We start from the raw sequence: 27037 nt of genomic DNA on the forward strand, positions 1-27037 counted from the left end.
ATTCAAGAAGAACCTTCCTTAATGCAAGTGTTTTGGAAGAGGCGCAGATCAGGTATGTAAAGGGATGCTGCTGCATTTGACATAATATGCGTTCATCCATTTGTTACGTATATGCATATAATTAAAAATACAGTATCTAACAGTAATATTTGCTTGTTAACCTGTAAAGGATCTCCTAGGTGATTATTAAAAAAAAAAACCAAAGTCCCTTCAGAACTTGTTCAGGCAGGGAAGGTGCTATTTCCCTTTCTGTAGGTGTGCATCCATGTTGAGGAGCACAGCAAGGGGATGTCTAGGAGATCATTTGGGGTTTGAGGTTTGCTTTTGGTGGTTGCACAGTGCTAGTGGTGAGCTGGGAGAGCAAAGGCAATGGTGGTAACCCACCGTAGCTATTTCCATCGTCTCGGAGTATCTGCTCTGTTGTTTTTCTGCATGACCATGTTTTCGCTGTATCATTGCTGTTCCCCAGGTGTGACAAACCTCTTTCTGGGCACTTTTAGAGGACTCATAGGAAGTACCATAGCCACAAACTTCCCTTTCCTTCACTTCTGATGTGCAATATTACATTTTTCTAATATTATGCTCCTCCTGTAATAAAAATCCACAAATATCTTAAATGCGCTTGCTTTAGATGTCATTTCCCGTCACAGTGTGCATCTTGCAGAGATCTTGTCCCGTCTTGCACGCAGGTTGTGTTTCATTTACGGTGCTTGTTTTTGTAAAAAATAAGTGACGCGTGACTTGTACTGAAAAGCTCAATCTTCATGAAAGGTGGTGTCACAAAAATAAAAGGGCTCGTAGCAGAACATTTCTGAACCTCTGTACTGAGGTTTAACAACGTATTATGTTGGAAAAAGTAGGAGGGGACGCCAGGAGAATAAGAACATGTCATATGGAGTTAATACGTGTTTGAGCTGCATCGCTCATTAATGCTTGGGACTTGTACGGTCACGATTCAGGGCATGGTATAAGTGCTTGTATTTATAACACTAGCATATATAGAAAATAAAGGAAAGGGACTGCAAGGAATGCCCTCGATTTGTTTAGGGTCAGGAATGTAATCCGGCTCAGCTGTGTTGCCAACACGTCTTTGAAACCTTAGCATGGCTTTTGTTTGGTACCTAGAAGGGCTGATTTCAATTTTAGAGCAAGTGTGTGGGCTTTAATTTTTGACAGAATTTAATCATGTGTAATTAGGCTTCTGCCATGCCATAAAAAGCAGATTTATGGGATCATCGCTGCTTGCTAAAGGTTCTTGATGATAGTGGTGTTAAGCAAGTTGGCTGGAGTTGTAACTAGGTGAAGACCAAAGAGGCTTCGGGGGCTGGGGAGGAGAAGGGCATCCACGGGTTGGGGCTGGCACCACCAGTGATGCCTCTCCATGTGCCATGGAGCCGCATGGTGCTATTTGGTGTAGCTGCGCACGAGGCATGAATCCAGTGTTTTGCTCCTGTTTCCCCCCAAAAATACAATTGCTGGATATCTTCCCTGTAAGAGCAGTATAAATACAGTCGTCTTGGAAAAACTCTGGAGATTTGTGCACTTTGGAGGGTGTCTGTCTGAACTGCGTTGTCTGTCTGACTGTCCGGAGAAAGGCAGTGATGTGCCACGTCGGCGTTGCCCATCACACCCAAAGGACAGAAAAATGACAATAAAACAGCTTCCAGCCCCAAGTTTGTCTTTTATTCGGCTAGTTTACAAATTAGCACGCAGGCAGAAATGATTGCAGTGGGAATGAGAAGGGCTTATTCTCCTGCGTATTGCTCCAGCTTAGATGTTAGTGAAAGCTTTCTCAGTGAGGTGGAAAGAAATGGTCACAGCCAGGGCAACCAGGTGCAGGGGCCCAGAGAGGCTGGAGATGGCCAGAGCTCAACTAGACAAGTCAAAAAAACCCAACCTGATATACGTGAAGGTTGGCCTGGCTTTAGCTAGGAGTATGGCCAGGCACCTTCTCGCTCCTTCTTTGGGGAAATCCTTGTTTACCCGCTTGAATTTCCAGCGTGGAAAATAGGGGAGGGGAGCACTTCTGTGGTGGGTTTATAAATTGTTGTTTCTTAGGGTGACGAACGCAAAGGTAGAACCACGACCTTTGCATCATGATGTGGCTGGCGGCTTCACTGAGGTTTTGCTCTTGGCATCGGTGGTACCCAGGCACGAAAAAGTTGCTTGCAGTGGGTTCCTTATGGTACCCGGGGCTGGGGTACCATCGTACAGAGCATCTACAGCAAATGGCCTCTCGTAGGGCAGGTGTCTACAGTGAGGGAGTAATTTAACTACGGAAACAGATCATTCTTGGTAGCTTTGCCAAAGCACCTGCAAAAACTGTGGGTCGGTTTTAAAACTGAGCCAAAAGGACCGGGTCTGCGATGGGATGTCGTAAGCACCCAGCTTGGCGATTAGCATTGAACAGTCCCATGGGTTACATCGTATTATGGTTTTTCTTCTGCCGCTTTTCTGAACCGCTTGCCTCCAAGTTAGTTATTGTTTTAAATTTCCTCTGCTGGGTTTTGTATGAACTGAAAAATATGTGCTGACAGTGATTTTGCAGAAGTACACTAGCCAAAATTTAAATCTTTGTTTTCTCTTGCCTTCCTACACTTACGCCAAGGATCTGGCAGAACATTTGGGCCAGCACTTGACTTCGAGCTCGTACACAGCAGGGTGACTTGAAATTGCTGTTGATTTGAAAGGAATTGTTTGTGTTGAGACCCCGGTGCTGGGGTCTTAAAACATGAGGTTGAATGGTTCAGACGCCTTCCTGAGCTCTTTGTAAACTTGCGTTTTTCATTTTAAAATAGCACATATTGGAATTTTCCTTTTTTTTTTTTTTTTTTTTACTTTTTTCTTTTTCATAGGCTATGAAAAAAGGCACGGGGGTGGCGGAAAAGAAAGGAGTTGGATAATGGGCTTAATTGTCAACCAGAGTAACTTCGGCTCTAGTAAACAAAAAAACAAACAAAAAAAAGAAAAACCCAAGGAATTAATTTTAAATAGAGCCCTGCCTCCTGCATTTCTCTACGCAAATAAGATGAGCACAGCTGGAGCTTCTTTTATGGTCTGATGATTTTGACGACTAATCAATTTTACAGTGTCTCTTCAAGCTTCTGTCCCGGTCGGTTGCGTTGTGTATTTTATGCGGCGGTTGGTGTGTTAGAGAGATTCTTGCAAGGCTGAGGTCTCTGCTGGAGACCTGATGGAAACCAGGACTCCTTGCCTCCAATGCAAAATTGCCGCACTCCGAAACGAGCAGGGCTGGGGCTTTGGCTGACGAGCTAGCACGTCTTTCTGGGGTGGTTTAAAGTGTTATCTCCTGCTGCTGGCTGTCCTGGCAGTGTCTGCAAAGGGGTGTGCATACATGTCGTGGTGGTGCAAAGACCTCGTGGTGGTGGGAGCTGGCCTTTGCCAGTGGTTTTGGGTACCAGTGGTGAGCTGGGTGGCTGCATTGCAATGCCCAGTGCCGCAGGGCAGGATGAACAGACAGCACGGATGGGCAACCTGGAGAGCTGCGGCTGCGGGACCTGGTGGAGTCTTGAGGGCATCTGCCTTGCGTAACGCAGCAGATGAAGCCGGAGTGGTTGCTGCAGGAGGTGTCGGGTCACATTAAACACGCCACGCTGAGAGCTGTGGTTTTCAGCAGTGGCTGCACGTCTGCGGCTCTTGAGCTTTGTGCAGGAGGGTGCTTCTGGTTGCCTTGTGCTGGGAGGGGACGTGCGTGTCTGTTCTCCTGCCTCTCTCCAGCAGTGAGCAGAGCCTCCCTGTCCCACTGCCCTTTGTCTCCCGGTACGTGAGGGTGCAGATGAAGACCTTGCTGGCAGAGGTTTTAGGATCACATCCCTCTACAGAAGGGCACCAGTTGGGATGGGGCTAGAATTAGATTGTGAGGAGGTGAGATCCTGTTTGCTGCTCGTTCTTTTGAGGCATTCCTCACCTTCAGTGAGATGTTTGTGTGGCTAACAAGCAAGTATTTTAATTGTGCTCTTGGATTCATCCCATTCGCTGTGGGTTTGATACCAGAGGGATGGAGTTGAACCCAGGTGTTTGCGAGGTGAGCAGCTGGATGTGAAATGGTGTGGTTCCTGCTGACCCCGCTCAGGGGGTGCCTCTGGGGGTGAGCAGCAGCGAGTTTTGGGGTGCTGGGCTGGTGTGGGGACTGCGGGGAAAATAACAGCAGCCGCCTTAGGAAGAGGTCCTCAGCCTGGGAGCTGCAGTTGCTCTGCGGACCCTTTGCAAGCCGGAGATGAGGGAGATTTCTCACCACCACAGAGCCCCTGGGCAGAGGGGTGGTCCTCAGCCCAGTTCATCCACATTCTGGGTAGTGCTTAAGCTGCCAGATAAGCAGGAGCTCCGCTGCCCGCTGATAACATTGTTTGGAAAGAATAGAGCAGCTCTTGCTTTGCAAAGAAAGGGCTTAGTTACCTGATGCTGGGAGAGGGCTCAGGCTGCTGCTTCCCCGTGGAGGAATGTGTTTTCCGAGAGCCCTGCCCCGCTAGTGGTGCCCGAAGAGGCAGCTGGAATCTGAAGCATCCCTATCTTCAGCATTTCTTCCTGGCTTATGTAGCTCCCTGACCTCATGTATCTGCCAAACCCCTGAGCTGGCTGTCCTGTATTGGGATTTTCACGCGTGCCTCTCCTCACGCATCACATGGCGGCCTTGAGGAGCCCAGCGTGGGGCTCGGAGCTGGAAAGCCTAGGGGAGAGGCTGTGTCCTTATCTCTGCCTCGGCGTTTCCCAGCTCTGCTCCCCACCACTGCTGGGAACTGTGGTCAGGTCTCCTCCTCAGGCGGCGGAGGGTCTGTCCCGTGGGTGTTTCACGTGCTGGCATCTCCCTGCAATTCAGTGAAGGTGCTTCAAGGGACGCGATCTGCACATCAGAGAGGTCCTACAGGATTAGGGTTAGAGACCTTTAATATATTTTATAGTGGGAGGTATTACGTCTGAAAGTATTTCTGAGGCTGGCCTCCTGCGAGAGGGGCGGTCAGGGATGATGCTGATGCTTAGCAATTCTCAGTGTTGCTTTTGGGTTTCTACAACTTTGTGGTGCTGGAACTGCCTGGTTTGGCATTTCTCATCTCCATGTCTGTCTTGAGCCTAGTTGGGAACCGACAGGAGAACAAACTCATGGAATCATAGAATGGTTTAGGTTGGAAAGGACCTTAAAGATCATCTAGTTCCAACCCCCACATGTTACCAAATGTGAGAGAGGTGCTTTGTCCAGCATTAGTAATGGACTGAAACACCCGCTCAGTGGCCTGCAAGGTCTTTCTGCCCCACAAACCCATCATTCTTCAGAGTTATTTCCACTTTTAGGGGGTTCAGATCGTGCCAAGTAGAAGAGCAGTGCTGTCAGCCAAGGGTTGGCACGCAGGAAAGCTGAAATTGTCTGAAAGCGGAGCAGCCTGGGGGACTCAGGGCTGTGCCATGCACACAAATGGGATAAGCACGTTCATGGGCAAGTGGCTGCAGCCTTCCCCCCTCCCTATTTATGTATTCCTGGAGCAGGAACATATGTACAAACCCAACGTGTGTTTCCATAAGACAAAAAAAGCTCTCACTTCAGATCCATGAGCTTTGGCACGGTCCCATGTCACAATTAGATGAAAACAAATTTGATAGTAAACTTTGCAGAGCAGTATAACCTATTTTTTTTTTCCTCCATGCATTCAAAAATTCTCTGTAAAGGTAGTCCCTAATTGCCATGACTGTCAGTTAGTGCAGCGGTATTTAAGTTGTCGCCATGACTGTGTGGATACGATGCTTCCAAACGTAAGCTGTGCCTGCAGATATTTAAAAACCCCGGTACATGCAAGTGCTGTTCATTAATCTTCAATACAAGAAGTAATAAGTTGTGTAAATTGAAGATCAGTAGTTTTTTAGGCACAGTTAACTTCTCAAGACTGTCAAACACAAGCCATGCCGGGACTTATGAACGTGAAGAGGGCAGGAATGGGAGGCATTCTGGGTGTTTTCTGTCTCTGAGTAATTTTTTTTTTTTAGCGTTTTCTCTGGTGTTGGATGTTTTCTGCCGTGGTTGTGTGCAATTTCTCACGAATGTCTTAGTGAATAAACCTAAAAAGGACTGCAGAATTTTCTCCACGAGTTTAAATGCAAACTAATTACTCTTATAAAGGTTTTTTAGTTGCTATTCCTTCTCTCTCGCTTTCTTATGAATGGCCAAGATTTAAAACAATTACCCAGGAGTCATTCAGGTTTAGATTTTCATAATAGCCTAAATTTAGGCTCCATGTCAGGTGTTTAACTAGTGTCAAGGGTTTTAAAAGTACAAAGCTTTGAGCCCCTCTTGACACTGAATTTTGGAGGGAGGAACATGAACTGAAAAATCTTATTCCCAAGCCCATTATTATATTATGTTTAGTATTATATTTAGCCTCTTAGGATTATTCAGGAGCATCTGTGGTCACGTTGGTTTCTCCCACTGTGTGCAACCAGCGGCCCCAATACTTCAGAAATTATCGGTCAGTATTGCTCTCTATCTTAAGTCCTCTAAATATATCGAAAAAGCGGTTTTCAGCGTAAAAGCTTGAATGCATGGCCTGGTTTTTCAAGAAGACTGTCCATTCAAAAGGTTTCCAAATTTCAGAGCGGATTTCTGAAAATTGCATGTTCCTTTGGTGGGCTCACATCTTTATTCAGGCAGGTTGTATTTAATTACCTGGGATGGGAATGGCTGGCAGGGCTCGGAGCAGCCGGGAGCCCCTGGTGGGCTCCGGGAGCTCGAGGAGTTGTTTATCAGGATTGCAGAGCGTGCGCTTTTATTTTGGTAACGCAGTGCTGGAGATCCGTTACAAATAATCGCGTGTTTGATGCTGCTCCCTTCCAGACTAAAGCAAAAAGAGAGACTTTGCAGAGTGTTTTGGCAGTATCTGGTTCTGCACGGAGCCGAGGGATGCATGGGCCTTTGTTGTTGCTTTCCGCATCAGCAAAACAGGGAGCTTCAAAGTATATTTTTAGATATTTTTTTTTTCCCTTTTATTCCCCCCCCCTCCCCGCAGGAAGCTGAGGAATCTTTTTTTTTCCTGACAGGTGGCTAATGAAAGCAGTCTTAAAGGGAATCCAAAGATACCAGCGTGTCTTACCTAGTTTCTATTCATAAATCTATTACTTGTAATCAAATAAGAAAGGGGTTTGGGGGATTTTTTTGTTTGGTTGGTTTGGGTGGGTTTTTCTTTTGCTAAGAGCCAAGCAGAATCACCAAGCAGCCCTCGTGCCTTTTATTAAGGGTGCATCAAAAATTAGTTCATAGTGGTCTGGTTAGAGACAGGTACAAGTTGTGGTATCTGTTACAGTTGGCTTTGAGCCGTTCTTTTAAGTCGTCTATTGACCCGTTGGACCCCGGCAATCAATTAAGTATTCATGAAAGCATATATGGTATCATTTATTGTCCTCTCTAACTCTTTGACAGGTGTTTCTTTGAAGAACTGGAAATGTCATTTCTTACAGGATAATTCTAAAATTTGGACCTGGGACTCCCATGGTTTAGTGCCAAGCTGGGTTTCTGCTTTAAAATGGGATCCTGTGAGCAAAAGGAGACTTTGCGGAATTAGTTAACAGGAAACATGTATTACAGGTGTATTTTTAAGTGGCCGTGTGAGATATTGCTATTTAAAATTGGATTTACAACAGTGTAAACACTAATAGAAAAATACAATGCGTTAGTCGCATGTTAGCATTTACTGCTTGAAATGATAACTTGCAAGTAATATTTGTCACTTAAAATTCACGTGCTGCTTCTAGGGTTTATCCAAGTGGCAAAACTGGATACCAGAGGTTTTATGAGAAAATGATTTTTCAGTTCAGGAAGTGGAAAATAAAAGGGAAGGGTAGTTTTCGTCCAAATTAAGCTGGTTTACTACTCCCTCTCTGTTTTTTCACTGTTAAGAAGCAAACATATGTATTAGTGGTGGATGTAATACATTTTCAAGCCTGAAACGAAATCATGGGTTCTGTTACAGGCTTCGTTAAGAAGCAAAGGTCAGACCCAAGTATATATTTAAAAAATGCAGAATATGGTAGAGTCATGTTACAATTAATGTTTGCCACCTGCCAGGCAGGTCCCTCTTTTCTTCTTTGCATGGTACTATTAAATCTATACTGAGCCAGCGCTGGGACCACCTGGATCCCAGGCTCTGTTTAAGTTATATATTTAGGCATTTTATACCAGAGGTGGTGTCGAGGGGAACCATCTCCCAGGTCCCGGCAGCTGGGACATCCCCTGTGACCCCGGGGAGGACCGATGTGTGCGTAGGTGTCTCTGCCAGCAGTGCTGGGGGATGAGCCGTGCGCAGGATTGGTGCCAGCCTGGCTTTTGCCCGCGTTTTCCTTCCCAGATCTTTGGTGAATTCAGGACAAGCGTGTAAATTGTTTTGAATTGGCAAAACTGCATTTTTTAAGTAAGCTACTTGCCTAGATTTATCCTCGATCACCAGTAATTGCTATACAAGCTGCTCCTACTCTCTCTTGCCAGTGTGCTTGAATCCTGACTTGGAAACCAGCATCAGAGATGCGAGCTTATTTGCTTTTTACAGTCGCAGCTCTTGGTCTCCGCGCTGACGCTGCTAATTGAAATGGGGGGTGATGGACCAGCTGTCCAGCCATGAATGGCGCCTCAGTGCACCTCACATACAACACTCATTTCAACAGCTATCGGATAATAACATCTACTATTGGGGACCAATAGTGGTTCCTTGAATTTATTTTTTTTCCATTTCCGCCCCCTGCGTCTTTCCCCTGCCACAACAGTTCTGTATCCCACTTTTCCAGCCTTGTATCAAATTGCAATATTTGCATTTTTTTCTCCTTTGAATTCTGCTTGGTTCTCTTGTCCCTCCCAATTCTCCGGTGGGTTTGTCTGGTCTGGTTCTTGCTTCATTCATCACGTCTGGCATTTCCCAAGCGTGGTGGTCCCCCACCCAGCGTCCCTCTCTGTATCTCTCTGATCTTCCCCTTCCTCCCATTATGCTTTTAAATGTATGTCCCTTTGCTCAATTTCATTCTACAAGTACTTTCTTTTCCTCCTGAGTTTGTCGTTCAGATATTTTGCATGGTGAGCCCAAGTATTTATTTTTGTTGGTAGAATACTCAGAATAACAAAGATGAGAAAATAAATAGAAGTCAGCAGCATGAGGATATTGTGTCTGCTAAGCTGAAAACAGAGTGTGTCAGTGCACAAACCCACGTGTTGGTGATGATGGGGAGAGAACATTTTGCCTAAAGGCAAATGAGCTGCCAACAACAGGATTTCTTACACCTTCTTTAAACCATCTGACCTGCATCGCTCCCAGATGGGTCTGGGCACAGCCTATTGATCTTTTCCACTATGATTTTTCCTATAAACCCCATTCTTCCCATTTTAATAGGATGTATGAAATCATTATTACAGTCAGAGTACAGCAAAAAATTTTCATTTGCTGAGATCAGGGCTTTTTGTTCTTTTTTTGGAGGTGCCAAATCTGTTCATCCTCCCTGGAACGAGATAACAGCATCAGAAACACTGTGTAACACTTCTAGTGGGAATCCAGGGAAGACCTAAATCTGTAATCTTTCAATTTAAAATAATGTTAAATAGTAGAACTGCAAAGAGAAGCTTTTGAAAATAGCCCGGTTTGGAGCACCTGCCATTTGTAAGTGCTAAGCAATTTTGGATGATGGTTAGTTAGAGACAGAGCAATAAAAGCATGGCAGATACTCCACTTAACAGCAGTGAGAGTCTTGGTAAAGTCCTTGTTATTGGAATTACATCGTTAGTGGTGGGATTTCTTAGAAAAGGGGGGGGAAGTTACTGTATGAAAGGAATGCTAATGAGATATTTCTTAAAAATCCAAACTGTTTAAAAGGGGTATTTGTAAAACACCTTTTCAAGCTTTTGCTGTCTGTGAAGTCAATTAGATTCACTTAATGGCTATGAAAATATACATCTGCTGTGATTTCAGAACCTGCAAATGTTCAGAGGATAACATCAAGCTGTGCCTCTCGGGCAGCGATTTTCATTTGGGAATAAGCCATCATCAGGTTTTACGGGGCTTCTTTTGAGCCATCAGTAGTCTGAAAAGCATCAAAGCATCTGCAAGGATTCTTGAGAAGTGGGAACATTTCATGGATAACTCAAACAGCTAAAGAGGATTTCAGTGACATTCTAAAAAAAAAAAAAACCCCTCACAAAAACACTCCCCACATTCACTGAGACTGAATTCTGGGACAGTTTGACTTAAAGATTCAGTGGAGCATTTGCTTTAACTTAATCATGGGCTTAAATCCATCCCGTGTCTCTTATTGGGAGTTTAGCGAATGCTATGGGGCATCTGTCAGTACAGGCCCAAATGCTCTTTTGATATTTGCAGGAGACTTGTGACGTAAATGGGAAATGCAGTGATGGAGTAAACCATCGAGTTTGCTATGTGTGTGCTCTAGCTGCCTGCAAGATGAATTTGTGATGTTTTAGGGAAAACTGGTGCATCGGAAGGAGGGGTTGTTGCAGCCGTGAACCTGCTCATAATTATGTTCTTTCTGCCCTGTCTCAGCGTTGTGTATGGGGGTTTAGCGTTATTTAGTGTTGCCTTCGTAGCTGAGAAAATCCAATGGATCCTCAAAATACTGCATTTCTAGCCAGATTCGTGTGGATTTGCATCTCTCCTGGCTCTGGTTGCTGTAGGTGCTGTTCATATTTGTAAGTTGATCCCCTTTCTGTAGGTACTTGGTGAACGAGCGTGCCACAGGCTGATAGTACAGGGCACGAAAGTGTCTGCTTTCACAAGCCCTCGGCAGACTGCCCTTCATTTCCCACGTGTCTCCCCAGCCGAGTGAGAGTCGGCCTGTCACGTGCTCACTCCGTTGATTTATTTTGCAAATTTCTTTCAACCCCCTGGCTCTCATTGCCTGGTATTGAGGCTGGGACTCAAAGGAACCCCACTCGTGGATGTAGGATGCAAGACGTTGATAGAGGGTCATCACAGGAGATCTGAGAATAACTGGATTAGGTTTTTGTAGGGACTTTTTGGCCAGACTGGTCTGGCATGGTAGTCTGAGCACGAGACAAAGAGGTGGGTTTTTTTCTGTCTTAATTTTAGAGATGTAGAGATTGACACATGTAATTTTCATTTTTTGTTAATTCATCATCCACAACAGGTCCGTTGTCTGTGCCCAGCCTGACAGATGTTCATGTATTTATGGATGTAGAATTTTCTTTTGCTGCCACGTTAAATAAATGTACTAGTTTCAGTCTGGAGTAGTGGAATTCAGTAGAATTACACCCAAGGCACATTGGCCTTGATGTACTGGAAGAGAGATGTAGAAACACGTTGTTTTGAACAAGAAAAGTGTTGCTTTACAGTGGGAGCCTGGGGTGGGGTAGCTGTGGGGAGATGGTACCTGGAGGGCAGTAGGTTGCCTTCACAGGCTCCTCCTGCTGGAAAAAAGCCCGTGTTTATTTTCAAGGAGAGATTGCCCGCTGCACTAGTGTCCCTGGGAGTCCTGCCTGACACAACAGCCTGATTGCCTCAGAAAGCCTGAGGACCCCCAGACACCATCTCAGGAGGGGCTCAGCATCTCCTGCAGGCAGACTTTCCAAGCACAGGGGGATGGGAACGCAGCAGTACCCCCGTCTGCAGACTCTACCTGACCACCAGAGTCACCACCCACCGTGTTGATTGGCTGAGGATTGGGTTGAAGGTGTGAGAAGGTGCAAACACCAGGAGGTGCCTGCAGCTGTCAACGGGTCAGGTTCAGCCCCACAACAGCACAGAGAAATGCCTCAGGGTCCAGTCCCATGTGGTGGGGTGGGCGCCTCTTTCCCTGCTCTTCCAGAAGAGGACAGGGTGGTTGCTATGGTGTGGAGGAAGAGCCATTGCTGGAGGAAGGCCTCTGCTGTTTAAAAGGTGATGGTGTTAAAAGCACTTAGGGAATAGTAGGAAGGTTTGCTTCTGGAGAGGTTTGCTAGTTATTTATTCATTTATTTATATGGGTCAGGAGTTGCATTTGCTGCAAACGGACGCGTCAGTCCTGTCGCTGCCCCTAGCCTTGAATGTCAGAAAGGCACGGCAGATCCCCTTTCCAAGGGAAAGGCCTTGTTTCTTGGCATGCTGCAGGTGGAAATTGCTTTTTAAAATTTTTTTAATCGCCTTCCACGCCATAGTGAGCATCTCCACAGAGACACTGTGCCGCAGGGCAGAGAGGCTGTGGGTTTGGTTGGTTGACCCAAGCCTGATTCTCCTTACCAGCTTCATTATCGTTTCAGTTCCCCTGTTATTGTCGTCTACTTCTTATCCAGAAGTTAGGGGAATAGGTTTGACCTGTTGGTTGGGGGGCTCATACTAACAAGTCAGACAGGGTTGGTCCTGGTGAGAAGCACCCAAAGAAGCGCCCTTGGCGAGCGTCTGGGGGGGACAGAGGTACTGAGCTGTGCTTCAGTGCCACCCTCGCTCCTCACATCTCGAGCTCCTCCCAGGCCATTGCAATGGATTTGGGGGGCTTATCTCCTTGTGTCAGATGGTGGCTGTTCATGTGCTGTGGTACCGATGGGGTGAGTTGGTCACAACTGATTATAATTGGCATCCTTGTTGGACGCACGAGCTCTGGGAAAGGTGTGTTTATGTAAGCATCGTTTCAAGCTGCTGTGCTAGAAATAGGAATAAGTATTTATTGCTTGCAAGAGGCTCAAGGAGATCAAGCCACGTATTGCTATGTTTGCGGCCTTTCAGTACTTAAAGGGGGCTTATAAGAAAGATAGGGACAAACATTTTAGCAGAGCCTGTTGCAATAGGACAAGGGGTAATGGTTTTAAACTAAAAGAGGGTAGGTTCAGACAAGATAAAATTTTTATGAGGAGGGTGGTGAAACACTGGAGCAGGTTGCCCAGAGAGGCGGTAGATGTCCCATCCCTGGAAACATTCAAGGTCAGGTTGGAGGGGGCTCTGAGCAACCTGATGTAGTGCAAGATGTCCCTGCTTATTGCAGGGGGTTGGACTAGGTGACCTTTATAGGTCCCTTCCAACCCAAACTATTCTATTATTCTATGTACCAACTGAATTCAACCTGTAGTTTGTACCAAATCTATGCCCTGAACCTTTTCTTTTTTCCCCCCTGTCTCCTTCTATGTTGAGTAATGAATTCTTCGCCGTGGTTTCAGAGAAAACATAACTCCTTGTGACTGCTGTTTCACCCCTGTAGATTATTAATACAATGGAAAGTTAGAGGTCAGGGAGGTTTGATTCATTGCGTTAGCAACAAGGTAGGATTCTTATGAAACTCAAGTCATCTGCAGAAAGAAAGGTTTTAGAGTGCAGCAGAGTTGTATTTATTGCAAGTTTTAGGAGAGTATCGTGGTAGCTTCTCTTTGCCATGCAGCATTTGGTGAAATGCAGTCCCTGTCCATCAATTCCTGGTATGCCCCAGGAAGGAAAACAGAGGAGTCGTCCTGGAGTCTGAGACTTCTCTGGTTAGTGTTTCTGCACCATAAAAACTGCGAACTGCTATTCGTCATTATTGCTCATCGGCTGCTGTGGTAGTGAAGTCCTCCTTCAGAGGCTTTTGAGGACAGCAGGAATGTGCTAAGGGAGTAAGAAAACCCATGTTCAGAACCACTGAAACATGCCGTGCAGCACGTTTGGGCTGAATATAGTCATCCTTTACGTGACTTACAATTGAATATTGTGCTGTCGCCCTTTTCGGTCACTTCTCTGCCTTACAGACGTAGATTTGAGTGTGTTTGCAGAACCAGTCAGCATCTGCACCAGCATTTGGGGAGCCCCATCCTGTGTGTTGGGATTATATGTTGTAAAATGCAGTTGATTACCTGCTGGAGGTGACCTATTCCCAGCACCACCGTCCTTGGTGCCCCTGAAAGTAATGTAAGCAATGTAGTCCTGTTCGGGGGATTTTTGTCTGTCGCTTTTTAAATATGCGAATGTCTTTAGTCCCTCCCTTTTTGCTGTAGGTAGGTGATCTGGCTGTATGGTAGGGGAAGCACCTCTCAGCCTTGTTTTTGACTCTGATTTAAAGAGCTTGCACACATAGATGGGCTATTCTGTCCTAGCGTGGCGTTACGTCACGCCCCAAGTTTGAACCTATATCTTGGATGCAATTCCTCTTGCCTGCCTTGTTCCTGGCTAAAAGTAGTTGTGTGTAGGCTCTTGCTACGGTCACTTGCAGAAGAGGGGCTCTCCCGGAGGGTGACTCACCTTAAAGGTTGTTGACCTCGGTTAGAGCAGCATAAAACTCTGTGGAAGTCCTTGTAGAGCTCAGAACTGCATTTATTGTTTAACCTTAAGTAAACGTAACATTAGTTTCTCCCTTTGCTGTGAAGCATTTGGTGCAATACCTGTGTAGATACAGGCACTTCTGCTGAACTAAAGGGAGTCTTGGCTAAATTTAGACCAGACAAGTAATGATGGATGGCGAAAATAAGATCGATTCTGTCCTTTTTCCCCGAATGATTTATGGCTCAGCCAACTGCTAAGCTAAAGCAAAGTCATTTGATAATTATTGCTCGGTGCTTTTTTACAGTAATGCATATGAAGTAAAAGTCAGCCAGAAAATAACGAATTCTAAAACATCCAATAATTGTAGATTTTCCATTTTTTTTTCAGTATTTGGAAGTGAAAAGTGCTGTAATGCAAGTTCAGTACCTTTCTGAAAGCAATAAAGCCATATAGCGAAAGATTGACGCAGAAGATGGAGACTGAGCCTTAACAATGTCCTTTTAAGGAGCTGGCTTAAAACACAACCAGCAACACATTTTATCTTGTAAACTAATTTGACTAAGGAGGAGCTGATTGTAACATCAGTCTTTTGGAGCAGTTTCTGGGAGGATGCAGGCTAGAAAAGCTGGCAGAAGGGCATGATTTCTTTTTTTTCCCCTTTAAACTTCTAACTAAAAACCGGTATAAATTCTAAAGCGTTGGTTTACTTAAGGTCTGACTCTGCAGTTGATAGGCTTAGTGTGGATTTTGGATGCATAGGGAATATCTACTCTGAAAGTACTTTAAATACTTTTCTCTGGCTTTGTTCATTTGTGCAGACCAGTCCATTCTGCTGAGCCAGCTCCATTGAGCTGGGACTCACCATCCAGTTAGCCGCGAGGACAATGCCGGGCCAAAATCGCATATTCTAGTCTTTATCCGCTCCTTTAAGCTATTTAATTCTTTGCTTATCGATAACAATTGCTCACACGCAAAACACACAGACAATGCCTGGTTTCTCAAACTGTGCTTTCTCTTGATGACCCAGCAGGTAGACCCCAATTGCTAAATCGGTGGTTTTGTCTCTCCTTTCTCTGTAGCATGTCCTTCTTTTCAATAGTGGAGAGCAGAGGGATGGACCAGGCTAACCATGCCCTGATAACCAGGGGACTTCTAATCCCACATAACTGCTTCTGCAGCTTTTTCTTGAACAGTTGTTATACGTTGACTTTATTACAGTCTTTGCTTTTCAAGGTGCATCACGGCCAGCAAAAAGAGCCAGATAGAAGATTTTTAAAGTCCTGCTGATGCACTTCTTAATATAGCACCCTCTGAAATGTGCTGGATGTCTTTGCCCTGTCTGTGGCATCGCCTGGATTTCTAGATTTCTAGCTGTCTCATCAAAAGCCTGTTCCTGAGACATGTCAAGCGCTTCCCAGGGCTTTGCTGAGCTCCCCTGGTGCTGTCACGCACGGAGACACTCCTGGCCCCGTGGGACTGAAGCCTGTCTGAAAAATCAACCTGTGAAATGCTGACATGGGGTGTGGCCACTAACAGCTTGTGTTGATTCAGGCTGGGTCCTCCTGAAGCTTTACAGCAGTAAGGTGCATGTGCAGGAGCTGTCATGTAGGTGCTTCAGAGGAACAGGGTGAGGTTTAAAGCAAAGGTTTTAAGAAGATGAGAAACGCCTGCTGGGTTACATCCCCAGCGGTGACAGCAGGAGATGCTGTTTAGGACCAAACCTGGCCGATTTCTGAAGTCTGTTTGCTGCAGAATGTGGTTTTTCTCTTCTCTGGTCAAAATATTAGAGTGAAAGTAAACTGTAGCCAGCTGTCAACATCTTTGGGGTTTTCCAGGGGCTTTGACACCCCAAAACAGAATACCTGTGATAAAGTAGCTGGGTGCTCTTGAGTATGGACCAGCTCCATCAGGAAGTGTGGTGCAGGAACTGATGAAAGTCAGTACTTGTGCTGTTATTCTAAATCGGAGCCCCACCAACCTTTCCGTCCTCGGGTGAAGGTAAAGCTGGGCTGCAACAACACCTCCCTGTGGGACCGGCACCTGGGCAGCAAGTGCTGCTGCTCCAGGTTTATCAGCAAGGGCACATTACAGCATATACCAGTATGAATCCAAATATGCTTTTGGGTTTACACAGATGTTTAGGCCAGCTGTTGCCTGCAGTCCAAAACCCCTTCAGCCCCCGTGTCTCATTTTGTGCTCAGGTTTATTGGCTGCAGAGGCCACCTCTAAATTCCTGTCCCCTGGGGTGGTTTGAGACCCGTTGCTGTTGTGGGTCCTGGTCAAGGTGTTTCTGGTAGCGAACACGCATGGAACCACACTGTGGCCACGTTGCAGGTCAAATGCTGGATGTCACCGTCATCCCACCTGATCCCCTGCTGATTGCAGCTTTGGAGGCTTTGCCTGAGCTTTGAGGTGATTGCAAGTAGCTTCAGCCCTTGCTAACAACAACGACGACGACGACAAAGGTGAAAGCAGGGATGGCAAAGTAGGTAGATGAGGAAGTAGCTGAGCTGGTTGCTGGGAACCAAATCATCTGTCTCTCTTCACGCTGTGTAGGTGATCTCATTGCCTGCTGCCCAGATGCCCCATGAATCACGGGGTGTCACCCACCCTCGGCATATAGATGCGCTGCCCTCTGCTCTTCCAGCAGGGAATTATTTATAATGGGGCAATGAATCCTGCGGTGGTAGGTTATGTGGAGTTATTTATGGGAAGGAAGGGGTCCCGCAGCATTTCTAATTTCATGCATGAATAATTCTTGTGCGTCTGTGACATTTTTTGCCCTCCCCCCGCCTCTCGCCGACCCCTGGGCCTTGTCTGGTGTGGAGGGATGCTCACAGGTGTCAGGAGTGTTGGAGTCAGGGTCTCTCACATCTGCTCCGGTTTCCATGGCCATAAACTACTCTGAAATGCCATCGTTTTGTAGGAGCCCTCCAGGAATGCCTTTTAACTGAAGTCAAGTGTAGAGTCATTAGCAGAAGTTGTGGGAGCTGTTAGGCAGCCCTGCTTGAAGCCAAGGGGAACTAGAAAGGTGGAAGGGAGAGAAACTCAAAACACGGGAAAGGTGGAGGTAAGGAGAGATAATAGGATAATAATGTGCTTCATAAACACAGAAATAAATCCCACCCCATCCTGGCTAGCTGAGCGGTTGCAGTCAGTAGCAGGTAGAGCTGTTGCCTGTCCTTGGTTAGTCCCTGTGCCCGAGCTGCCCGTGTCTGTGGCTGGGCGGCAGCCGATGTGCCGTGTCTGTGCCCTGAACTCCTCCCGCCGGCAGCTTTCACATCACGGCAGCCGCCCTCTCCCCAGAAGAGGCTCCTTTCTGCTGTGAGACTGATGTGACTGGGCTGGTCTGCCCCGCGTTTCGCTGAGGGTGCAGGGGAAGGAAGAGGGAGAGCTGCCTCCAGTGCCGAGTCCCTCTGCTCCCCCTTCAAAACCCAGACAGGATAAAAGGGCAGGGATTTAAGTGGCGTCAGCAATACACAGCCACGGCACAGCCGGCTTTGGGCTGGGGACTCTGTCCACTCGCTGCTGCACACAGCCTGTCTCGCTTAAAGTAATGTATATAAATAGTGCTGGCAGGAAGATGGGCGAGACATTGAACTTCGGGGCTTTTTACTCTGGTATCTATAAATAAGCAATAATTGCACAGGACTGTGTCCAGCACAGGACACCCCCTGGTTCCCTCCGTACCACCTTGCTGGGACCGCCCCTGCTTGGCAGAAAGGGCTGCCGCGCTGGCCAAAATCGCACCGGAAGATGGCACTGGATGCTGAACAAGTGACTCCAAGGGCAAATATTTAAAGCCTCATGATGTGACAGCGTGTTGCGTTTCCTCTCTCCTGGTATTTCTGCGCAGGTGGTGTTGCACCGGGCTATGCCGCAACACATCACCGGGTCGCAGGGAGGAGTTTGGGGGCATTCGGATCTCTAGGATTAGCAAACCTGTCACTTCTGGCCAAGCTTTTATGTAGGTTATATTAAGAGCAAGGGGAACAGATTGCTGTGTTATGAGAAGCACAGGGCTGATTTTAGGGGGGCTAGTTGTTTGGGTTTTTTCCTCTTTTTGCCCCTTCCTAGCAGCTTGGAGGAAAATCTCGGCTGGAGAGGGAGGTTTCCCCTGGGCGGGATGCTGCTGCTCCCAGCAAATCCCTGAAGACACACACTGGGCCTGTGGGCAGCCTCCATCCCCTCACAGAGCTCACACCTGGCCTGGCCAGAGTTTGTCTTGATATCCGCTTGCTTTTCTCACGGTGACCAGTCCTCGGATGCTTTCCTGGCTCTGCTGTAAGCACACAGGGGAGCTGGCGTTTGCCTGGCAGGTTCCCGGCTGCTGAGCGGCTCCGCTGGTCCCCTCATCTGGATGGTGCTGTGAGGCTGTCACCCAGCACAGCTTTGAGCTGGGAGGGGAATCGCTCGCATTTGCACGGCTGTAACATGCTAAAGCAGAAACGAAATCACAGCCTGTGCTTGAAGTGACATTGCCTTGGGAAGTTGCGTGTCTGTCTGGAAACTGTGTTCCACAAATAACCCTCAAAGAGTTAATAAGAGCTCTGCTGTGGGAGACAGCAATGCCACCCTCGAAGAAAGAGGGAAGAGACCGGCCTGCCTCTGGGCAAGGTTTCCATACTTGCCCTTTGCTGAGCTTCCGAGGAAAAATCCTTCCCATAGGGATGCAACCCCACAAAATGAGCACCAGCAGTCAGTGATGGCCACAGAAGCTGCTCTGTCCTCTCTCTCCAGCCCTGTGGAAAACAGGGATAGGCTTTACCTGGCTCAGCCCCTCACCGCCCCAGTGCGGGGGTGTCAGCACAGGGGAGGACCCAAGTGTGAGTTCAGGATGTTTTGGGGCGGCAGAGCTTTGCTTGCTCCTGTGGAAATGCTAGAATTTACTAGAAAACAATGGATTTTAAAAATACCAGGCAGACAGAGCTTTGCTTTGTTGGAGTAACGCATGCTGTTAAATTCTTGGTTTTGGGTTAGCGATCCTCGAGCACTCAGGGACTTGGGAAAGCTGAGGGAACTTGCTATAGTCAATCACGCAGGACTCGTGCTGGTGGGGAAGGCTGATGTCTCGTTTCCCTGCTCTCCTCTAGCAGCACTCTCTGCTAGTGCTTTTGGCTCCAGTCTTTCCACCCATCCACCCACTGGCCTTTTATTCACCGAAGGGTGTAGAAGAATTTGCAGCAAAAATAAATGAATTTATTTTCACCCACCATCCTCGTCGGCTGTGTGGGGGAGAGCTGTGCCGCTCATGACGGCGGAGGCGAGCGGGAGAGGAGGCCTGCAAGCACAGCTGGGGGCTCACACGGCGTGTCCTCCTTGGGCAGGAGCTGGCGGTGCTTTGGGTGGAGGATGAGCAGCACGGTGCCACCGCTCCGGGGAAGTCCGCAGGGCGTGGGGCCAGCAGTGGTGTGTGGAGTCTGAGGGCAGCCTGCGCCGCAGGAGAGAGGTGGGTGGATTAGAAGAATGCTCTCTTTTGGTCCTCAAGAGCTGGGAACCATCCTTAAATTTCAAGCAGAAAGACACCGCCATCATGTGCGCTCTCAGACCCTGGGTGCCATCAGCTGAGGAACCACGTCTGATCCTGCTGGGTTACTCTGTGTGTTTCTTTTAGTAATTTCACTGTTGCAACAGCTCTTTCTGTGCCCAGTAAACAAAATACCTCTTAAAAGATGGTGCTGTAGGAGCAGGAGGCTTTGCAGTGGTGAAGTCTGGGTTGGTAGACAGGTGCATGGTTTGAGTAACTCACTGGTAAGTTTGTTTGTTGCCGAGAGTATGGAAAGATGTTGTTGCTGAGACACAGGCAACCCATGGACAAGGAGAGAAAGAAAAGGCGGAACCGCTTGCATCTTGCTATGCAAGGTATTTAATTTCAAGGAGGCAAGAGATACAGGAGCCCTGGCTTCGCTTTGTCTTACAGTGCATCTTGTAGGTCTTGTTTATCCCACCGTGACATCTCTCCTGGACACTCCCATTCACAAGAAAAGCAACCTGCCTCTTGTAGGTCTTGTTTATCCCACCGTGACATCTCTCCTGGACACTCCCATTCACAAGAAAAGCAACCTGCCTCATGAACAACTTGGACCAGTGCGTGGACATCCTCTCCAGTTTTGTCCTGTGACTCATGGAGTTAAACACAGTGGAATCCTCGTGGCATGGGGATACCTTGGGTGGGTCTTTCCAGGGAAAGGCGTTACCCGCTGGAACTCAACTGACTTGTATTGAAACCGGTCCACTGCTGACCTGAGCATTGTCCCTGCCCAGGACAGGGGAGTTGGAACTAGATGATCTTTAAGGTCCCTTCTAATCCAGACCATTCTGTGATGATTCTATGGGCTCCCAGGCTGACTGCTGTCGCGGTGCTGGAGGAACCAGTGTAACTTCACCAAATCTGTGAAGCATGAACAACCCAAAGTCATCTTCCTTGTTACGCATGTCACAGCTGGTTTGTGCCTTTTTCATAGATGTGTGCATCCCAAGTTTTTGTTTTCCTAGAATGGTTTGGGTTGGAAGAGACTTTTAAAGATCACCTAGTTCCACCCACCTGCCATGGACAGGAACATCTTTCAGTAGATCAGGTTGCTCAAGGCCCTGTCCAGCCTGGCCTTGGACACTTCCAAAGATGGGGCACTCTCAGCTTCTCTGGGAAACCTGTTCCAGTGTCTCACCCCCCCTTATTGTAAAAAATGTCGCCTTTTATTACGGCTTTTGCCTTTGAGTTCCTGAAGTTGAGGCTCTGTGTGGTGATGCAGCAGGCTGGAGAGTGGAGAGAGCTAAGCAAGGTGGTGGTGGGCTTTCCATGGCTGCTTCTCCTCACCTTCACCTGCGGGCAGCCCAGAGGGGCTGGGTTGGATTGGGAGGCAAGGGACAGTGCTGCAAAGAGGCTTGGTGGTTGGCTGGAAACAGCTAAGGCCTCCAGTAGGCACCTCCGGTACTCCAGAGTGGCATTCACAGGGCAGCTGGAGTTCAATGCAGGATGTTCATGAAGAGCAGACCTTGGAGTGACTTTCCTTGCAGGATCAAAAACCAAGAGAGGAGCTTAGGGCAGGGCAAGCTGGAAGGGCTGTGGATGTCTGTAGTGATGAGTGCCAGGGGGACCCCAGAAGATGGAGGGAGATGACAGTGAAGGCAGAGACAGAGATGCTGCCACGAGATGAGTATCTGAAGGGCAGGGAGAGTTGTAGCTGTCAGGGTTTGTGTTTATCTTTGCAGCAGTGATTATTTTCAGATAGCGGTGTGAGAGTAAAACGTCAGCTCCTGCTATTATTAGCACTGCGAACGAGGCTGTTGCTCATTACTGGCAGGTGAGATGAAGTTAATTTTATTTCATCCTAGGTGTGAAAAAGTGCAAAAACAAGACAGGCTCTGAGTCAGTCCCTTTGGTCCAGAAAAGAAGAGACACACACACATACACACCCCATCCCTGGGGGGTGTTTTTTTTAGGGTGCTTCCATCCTGCTCCAGAGTAAGTGCTGCTGGAAGAGTGGATAGATAGACACGGTGAGGAGCTGCAGCTGGCTGGGACTGCTGAAAACATGTTGAGTTTAGGTAAAAAGCAAACCGAAGACTTTCAGGGTTCCTGCTTTGAAACTGGAGGCTTTGCCCAGAGCAGAGAAGGTCTCAGCCCAAGGTCAGCAGCACGTGGTGAGACCCCAAAACAGCTTTCGGTAGCAAATCCCCATCTGAATGAGATGCAGCTCCCTGGAGGGAGGAATTTGACAACCCCATGGGTGAAAATTGCTCCTGGGCTTGTACCCACCTTTGGAAACTTGAGTTGTCTTTAGCAGGCTGAAGGATCTGGCTACTGGTGATCTTCAGAGCAGACAGAGATGGGGTGGGCATCAGCGTAAAGGTCTTGGGGATGGGTGGCGCTGGTGTAAACGAGAGCTGAATACAACTTGCCTTGTTTGAGCAGATGCGTCCTGTCTGCTGCTAATTATAAGTGTTGCATGCACAACACACACGGGGAGATGTGCCAGGTACTATTTCTTTTCACGTTGAACTCAAGATCGTTATAATTAAGCTTTAAAGTTGTAAGTAAAAACTAACATGGAGCGCGGATTTGCCATCACGCCGCTTGCAACCGGGCCGGTCCTTGCCGGGATGGACGGGTGTGGGGGTACGGCCTCCATCCTGGAGGGTGGTCAGAGGGGGCTTGGGGGAGTGAAGGGCCTTGCTGTGGCGGGCACGTCCAGATTTGGGTTTAAATAGGCAGAAGTCCCAAAAATACTAGAAACGTGCCTTTTTACAAATGTGGGAAGTGTTGCTGAGTGAGCTTTAGCAGCCTCCTGGGCTCGGTGGGCACAGAGGAGAGGTGCTTGCGGAGAAAGGAAAGTCGTGAATAAAATAGGGAAGCAGTGGGGGAAGCGATCGCATAACCTCAGGCCAAGAGAAACGAAGATTGGTGTCTCTGATTGACAGCTCCAGGAGGAGCTGCCGCACACACGGATGGATGACAGGGACGTGCTGGCTGTGCCGCCGGCTGCCACTTGGCAGGCAGGCACTGGCCACCGGCTGTCTTGTGGCACTTCTCGGGGCCGCCTCAGGAGGAGGTGGGTGCTGGGGACAACACGGCGTGTCCCTGGGGGAGCATCTCACCTCTGCGGGGGCGACGGGGCGGGGGGACGGGACGGGACTCATGAACCCCCTTTTTGGGCAATGCCACAGGAGGCGGCGTTGGTGGCTGTGCATTTGGGGTGAGGATCACCGTGGCCCGGATTTCATGGTGTGCTTGTGGTGCGGCCAGAGGGGTGATGGGTGGGCTGGGGCGGGGGGGACACTGGGCAGAGCTGCCACAGGAGGAGTGGTTCAGGAACAAGGCTGCGGAGCAGAGAGCGGCGAGCTCTCGCAGCCCCACGATTTGTATTCGGAGGGAGAGCGGCTGCTGGGTTTCAGCGCTTGTAGGTCTTCATCTGGGGTCGTGTCTGAATAAGTCGTGTTTTGAGATCCAGGGGGGCGCAGGGGAACAAGCCATGCTGTCAGCGCGGCAGTGGAGGAGAGACATCTTAACTGCTCGTGATAAATGGGTCAGGATGGGTCCCGGTGTTTTAAAAATTAGCTGTTGACCTAGATAGCGACAGCGTCATGACTTGCTGGCAGTGGGAACAGGAGTGAGCGTCGCTGGAGCTGCGCGTCGCTCCGGAGCTGGGACAAGCCAGCTGTGCTGGGCTGAACCGGGGATGGTTCCCAGCGCTCCGCTCGTACCCGGCTCTTCCCCAGTAGCTGCACTGTGCCGGGGGCAAGCACGGGGGACCTCGGCCTTCTCTTTCCGATGGCTTCTGATGGCCGTTTAATGCCAGTCCTTATGGAGATGTGCCATGCATTTGGGTCGGGGCGGTTGGCAAGGTTGATGCTAAAGGTGGAGCTGCTGCCCAGGTCAGGTTTTCTTCTGCTTAGCACTGGGCAAGGAGAGGCCACCGCCTGTGGCAGGTCTCAGCATCCCAGGGGTGTTTCCTGTGATGGGATCCTCTTCCTGTGGGTGGGTGAAGCCATGTTCCTCCTCAGCGCTGGAAGTCCTTCTTGGCAAGAGGCCCGTCAGTGCCCCTCGTTAGCTGCTGTAATTGAATAGTGGCTTTCTTGGGTGTTAATTAAGTAATATCCAAGCTAAGGTCACAGTTGCCCTGTCCTGACAACGCTGGTCTTTTCAGTTCAATTCAAGACACTTTTTCTTCACCAGGGTTTTCTGTGAAGGTTATTAGTTAAGACCTGAGTAATTCATTACTTGAATTTTATTTGGGTTTGTTTTTTTTGTTTAAGTCTGCTTGCTGGTGGGGCCAAGTGATGCTGTGATACTGCGGAGTTATGGCAGTTTCTGATTGCATCGATTCGAACGTTTGTTGGCTGTTACGAGCAGTGGGATGGGGTGGTATCGGTGCCTCTCTCCAGCGAGGTCCAGTTTTATTTGAGCTTCATAACTGGGGCTGCAGTCAGAGCTCTTGGGACCCCGGGGTGCTTGCCCCGAGCCCGACTGGGTGCCCTTCAGGCTGCTGGGCTTTGATTTGGTGGGTTTTGCTTTGGCCCCTTGAAGGCAGCATGTGCCCTATGGCGCCTTCAGCTCCGTTGCAGAGCAGCAGTGCTGACCCCCTGCACCCCGAAAAGCACGTCGTCGCTCCTGGAGCAGCACTGCCAGCTGATGGGGTGCAATTAAGGATGCTCCATTAAGGTTTTGCTTGCTGAAACTCTACGTGGTTCTGGCCCAAGTTGCTTGAGCACCATGTTTCCAGCTCGTGAGATGCTCTCACCTGGCACGCGCTAGCAGAGGAGCAGCAGCAGCTCCAAAGCAAGGATGGCCTGGCCACGAGAACCCCGAACTGTGGGGGAACAGGGGTGGGTGAGCCTGAACTTGGCTGTGCGCAGGAGGTGCTCTTTCTGGGAGGTGTATATGGCATTTTCCCCTGTTCGTGCTTCATTGGCTCTTGTGATCCTAGTGTCTCATCTCGCTGCTCAGCTTAGATGTTTTTATTTGAAACTGTCTCAGGCAAGCACTGCGCTGAGCCCCCGAAGTCCACAAGAGGAGGATGCACTCATGTCTCCAGGCGTGCGTGGGGGGAGGTCAGAAACAAGCCAGTGCTCGCGGGTTGGAGAAGGGTCTGGCAGGAGGATGCTGCCGGGAGGCCAGGTCCTCGCACTGTGCCTGCGTGCGGAGCCGTGTCTGCAGCTCTCCAGCTCCCCTCAGGGTGCAGCAGCCAGCCCTCTTCGGCTGGCAAAGCTGCCGTCGTGGCTGTGAACGAGCTTTGGGTGCTGGCTGAGGGCAGGGTGTCCCTGGGGAAGAGGGATAGTCTTCCCCTGCTCCCGGGGGCTTGCAGCAATTTCTCTGCAGTGGATTGCCTTTCCCGTGGCATCTCTCTTCCAGAGTGTTTTCCCTGCGCTGTTTGCAGTGGTGGGAAGGTGCTGAGATTCCAGGGGGGAAACAGCCGCACCAGTGCTGGGGTGCCCAGGGGTGAGTGGCATTGCCCCCTTCCCTGGGAGCCCTGAGCCATCAGGACTGCTCTTGCATTGCACCCAAAAAGCAACATCTTTATGAGTCCCAACAAGAGGTTGTGACCGTGGCTGGGTGTCTGGCCCACAGCAGGCACACGTTTCCCTTCACGGTGTCAAGGAAAAAGAAATTTTGGTCCTTATTTATGGAGGTTGTTAGTCCCCATGTGTGACAGAGAGGTGATTTCTGACTCCAAGCCCAGCTCCCGTCGGCATGTTCACGAGCGGGTGCCGTGCCCGTGTTGCCTGTCCGAGGTGGCCGGCAGCTACATGTGCTGCTTTATCTCCCGCAGGCTCCTGCTTCTGGGTCGCTGTCCTGGACGGCAACGTGGTGGGGATTGTGGCAGCGCGGGGCAACGAGGAGGACAACACGGTGGAGCTGCTCCGCATGTCCGTTGACTCCAACTACCGCGGAAAAGGGATCGCCAAGGCCCTGGGCCGGAAAGTGCTGGAGTTTGCCATGCTCAACAACTACTCCTCCGTCGTGCTGGGAACCACGGCCGTGAAGATGGCAGCCCACAAGCTCTACGAGTCCTTGGGGTTCAAGCACGTGGGTGTCGTCGAACATTACGCCCTGCCAGGGATGACACGCTCCTTACTGGAGAGAATGTTTTTCCAGCTCCGCTACCACCGCTACCGCCTGCAGCTGCGGGAAGAATAAAAAAAAGCCCCAACTAACCAAACAAAAAAAAATATTATTTTTTTCTTTTTTTTCCCCTCCTTCTCCTCCCCCGTTCAAAAATAATAAATTGCCCTTCTATTTCTGGTCACTGTCGATTTGCCAATTTCGGGTTGAGTTTTGGTTCCCTCATGCCATCTTTTGGTTTGCTCCGTGCAGCTCGATCGTCCGGCCGAGCCGCGCTCCTTCCTCGCATGCTGTAGGTGGTGGCGCTGGGAGTCCTGCGGACCGAACCCGACCTGACCTGACCGGCGGCCTCTCCTTCCCAGGTACCTCCGTAAAGCACAGAAACTTTCAACTGCAAAATAGTACCACTGCTCCGGTGTACATAGCCGCCTCCTTTTCCAAGTGTAAGATAACATAGCGACGCATTCACAATAGCGCAGGAATATTACTTGAATGCAGTTTTCAGTATTTCATGCACCAGTAAGTAGAATATGCATTCGTCTTACTGTTATTTACTGGTTAATAGTTTTCAAAAAAAAAAAAAAAAAAAGAAAAAAAAAAGAAAAAAAACCCAAACAAACCAAGGTGGGGGGCCAGATCCGCCCCCCCTCCCCAACCCGCTTGCTACAATGCATGAAGAGGAAAGCGCGCGCACGCACTCGCACACACGGCACTGCCACCACGGCACTGGTGTTGCACTTTTTTTTTTTTTTTTTTTTTTTTTTTGAGGTTGGCGGGGCGATGTGCCTCATTCTGCCAAATGTCTGAGAGACCCCGGGTGCATCCGGTAACCACGACTCCGCTCCATTCCCCCCCTCGACCCCCCCTCCTTCCTTCCTAAGCCAGCACAGACTCGGACCGGCTGAACTCTGAGCCCCATTGTACCATAGCGTGAAGTTAAGATCAAACCTAAATATCTCCCGCGCTGTTCTGTAGCCACGCGTAACCTGCAGTCCTGGGCCAGACTCCGCATGTGCGTTGGACTTTCTCTTTGCTGCCTTTTTAGGGTTTGGGTTTGTCGGGTTTTTTTTTTGTTTGTTTGTTTTTTATTTAATTTTTAAGGTTTTGTTGTTGTTGTTATTTTTAGTTTTGGCTTTTGCTGAATGGTGTCATTGAGGCATAATGGAGGCTGCAGTTCCTATGGCAACACATTTGCACATTAATGTGCGCACCAAATCTAACCACTTCAGAGAAGCAACGTGTGACAGATAATAGCATTTTTGGG

The 27037-nt window shown here is 48.7% G+C and overlaps 1 protein-coding gene across 1 annotated transcript in view; it reads left to right on the plus strand.

Annotated features, from left to right (window-relative positions):
- Positions 1-26635, plus strand: part of NAT8L (N-acetyltransferase 8 like) — a 29120-nt gene extending 2485 nt beyond the window's left edge. The window contains exon 3 of the mRNA XM_063335836.1: positions 25481-26635. Within this exon, the coding sequence (XP_063191906.1) occupies positions 25481-25848 (368 nt within the window). The 3' untranslated portion in view covers positions 25849-26635. The remainder of the gene's footprint in view (positions 1-25480) is intronic.
- The last annotated feature ends 402 nt before the right edge of the window (positions 26636-27037 follow it).

The sequence above is a fragment of the Chroicocephalus ridibundus genome, chromosome 5, assembly GCF_963924245.1.
Source record: "Chroicocephalus ridibundus chromosome 5, bChrRid1.1, whole genome shotgun sequence".
In the NCBI taxonomy this organism is placed as follows: domain Eukaryota; kingdom Metazoa; phylum Chordata; class Aves; order Charadriiformes; family Laridae; genus Chroicocephalus; species Chroicocephalus ridibundus.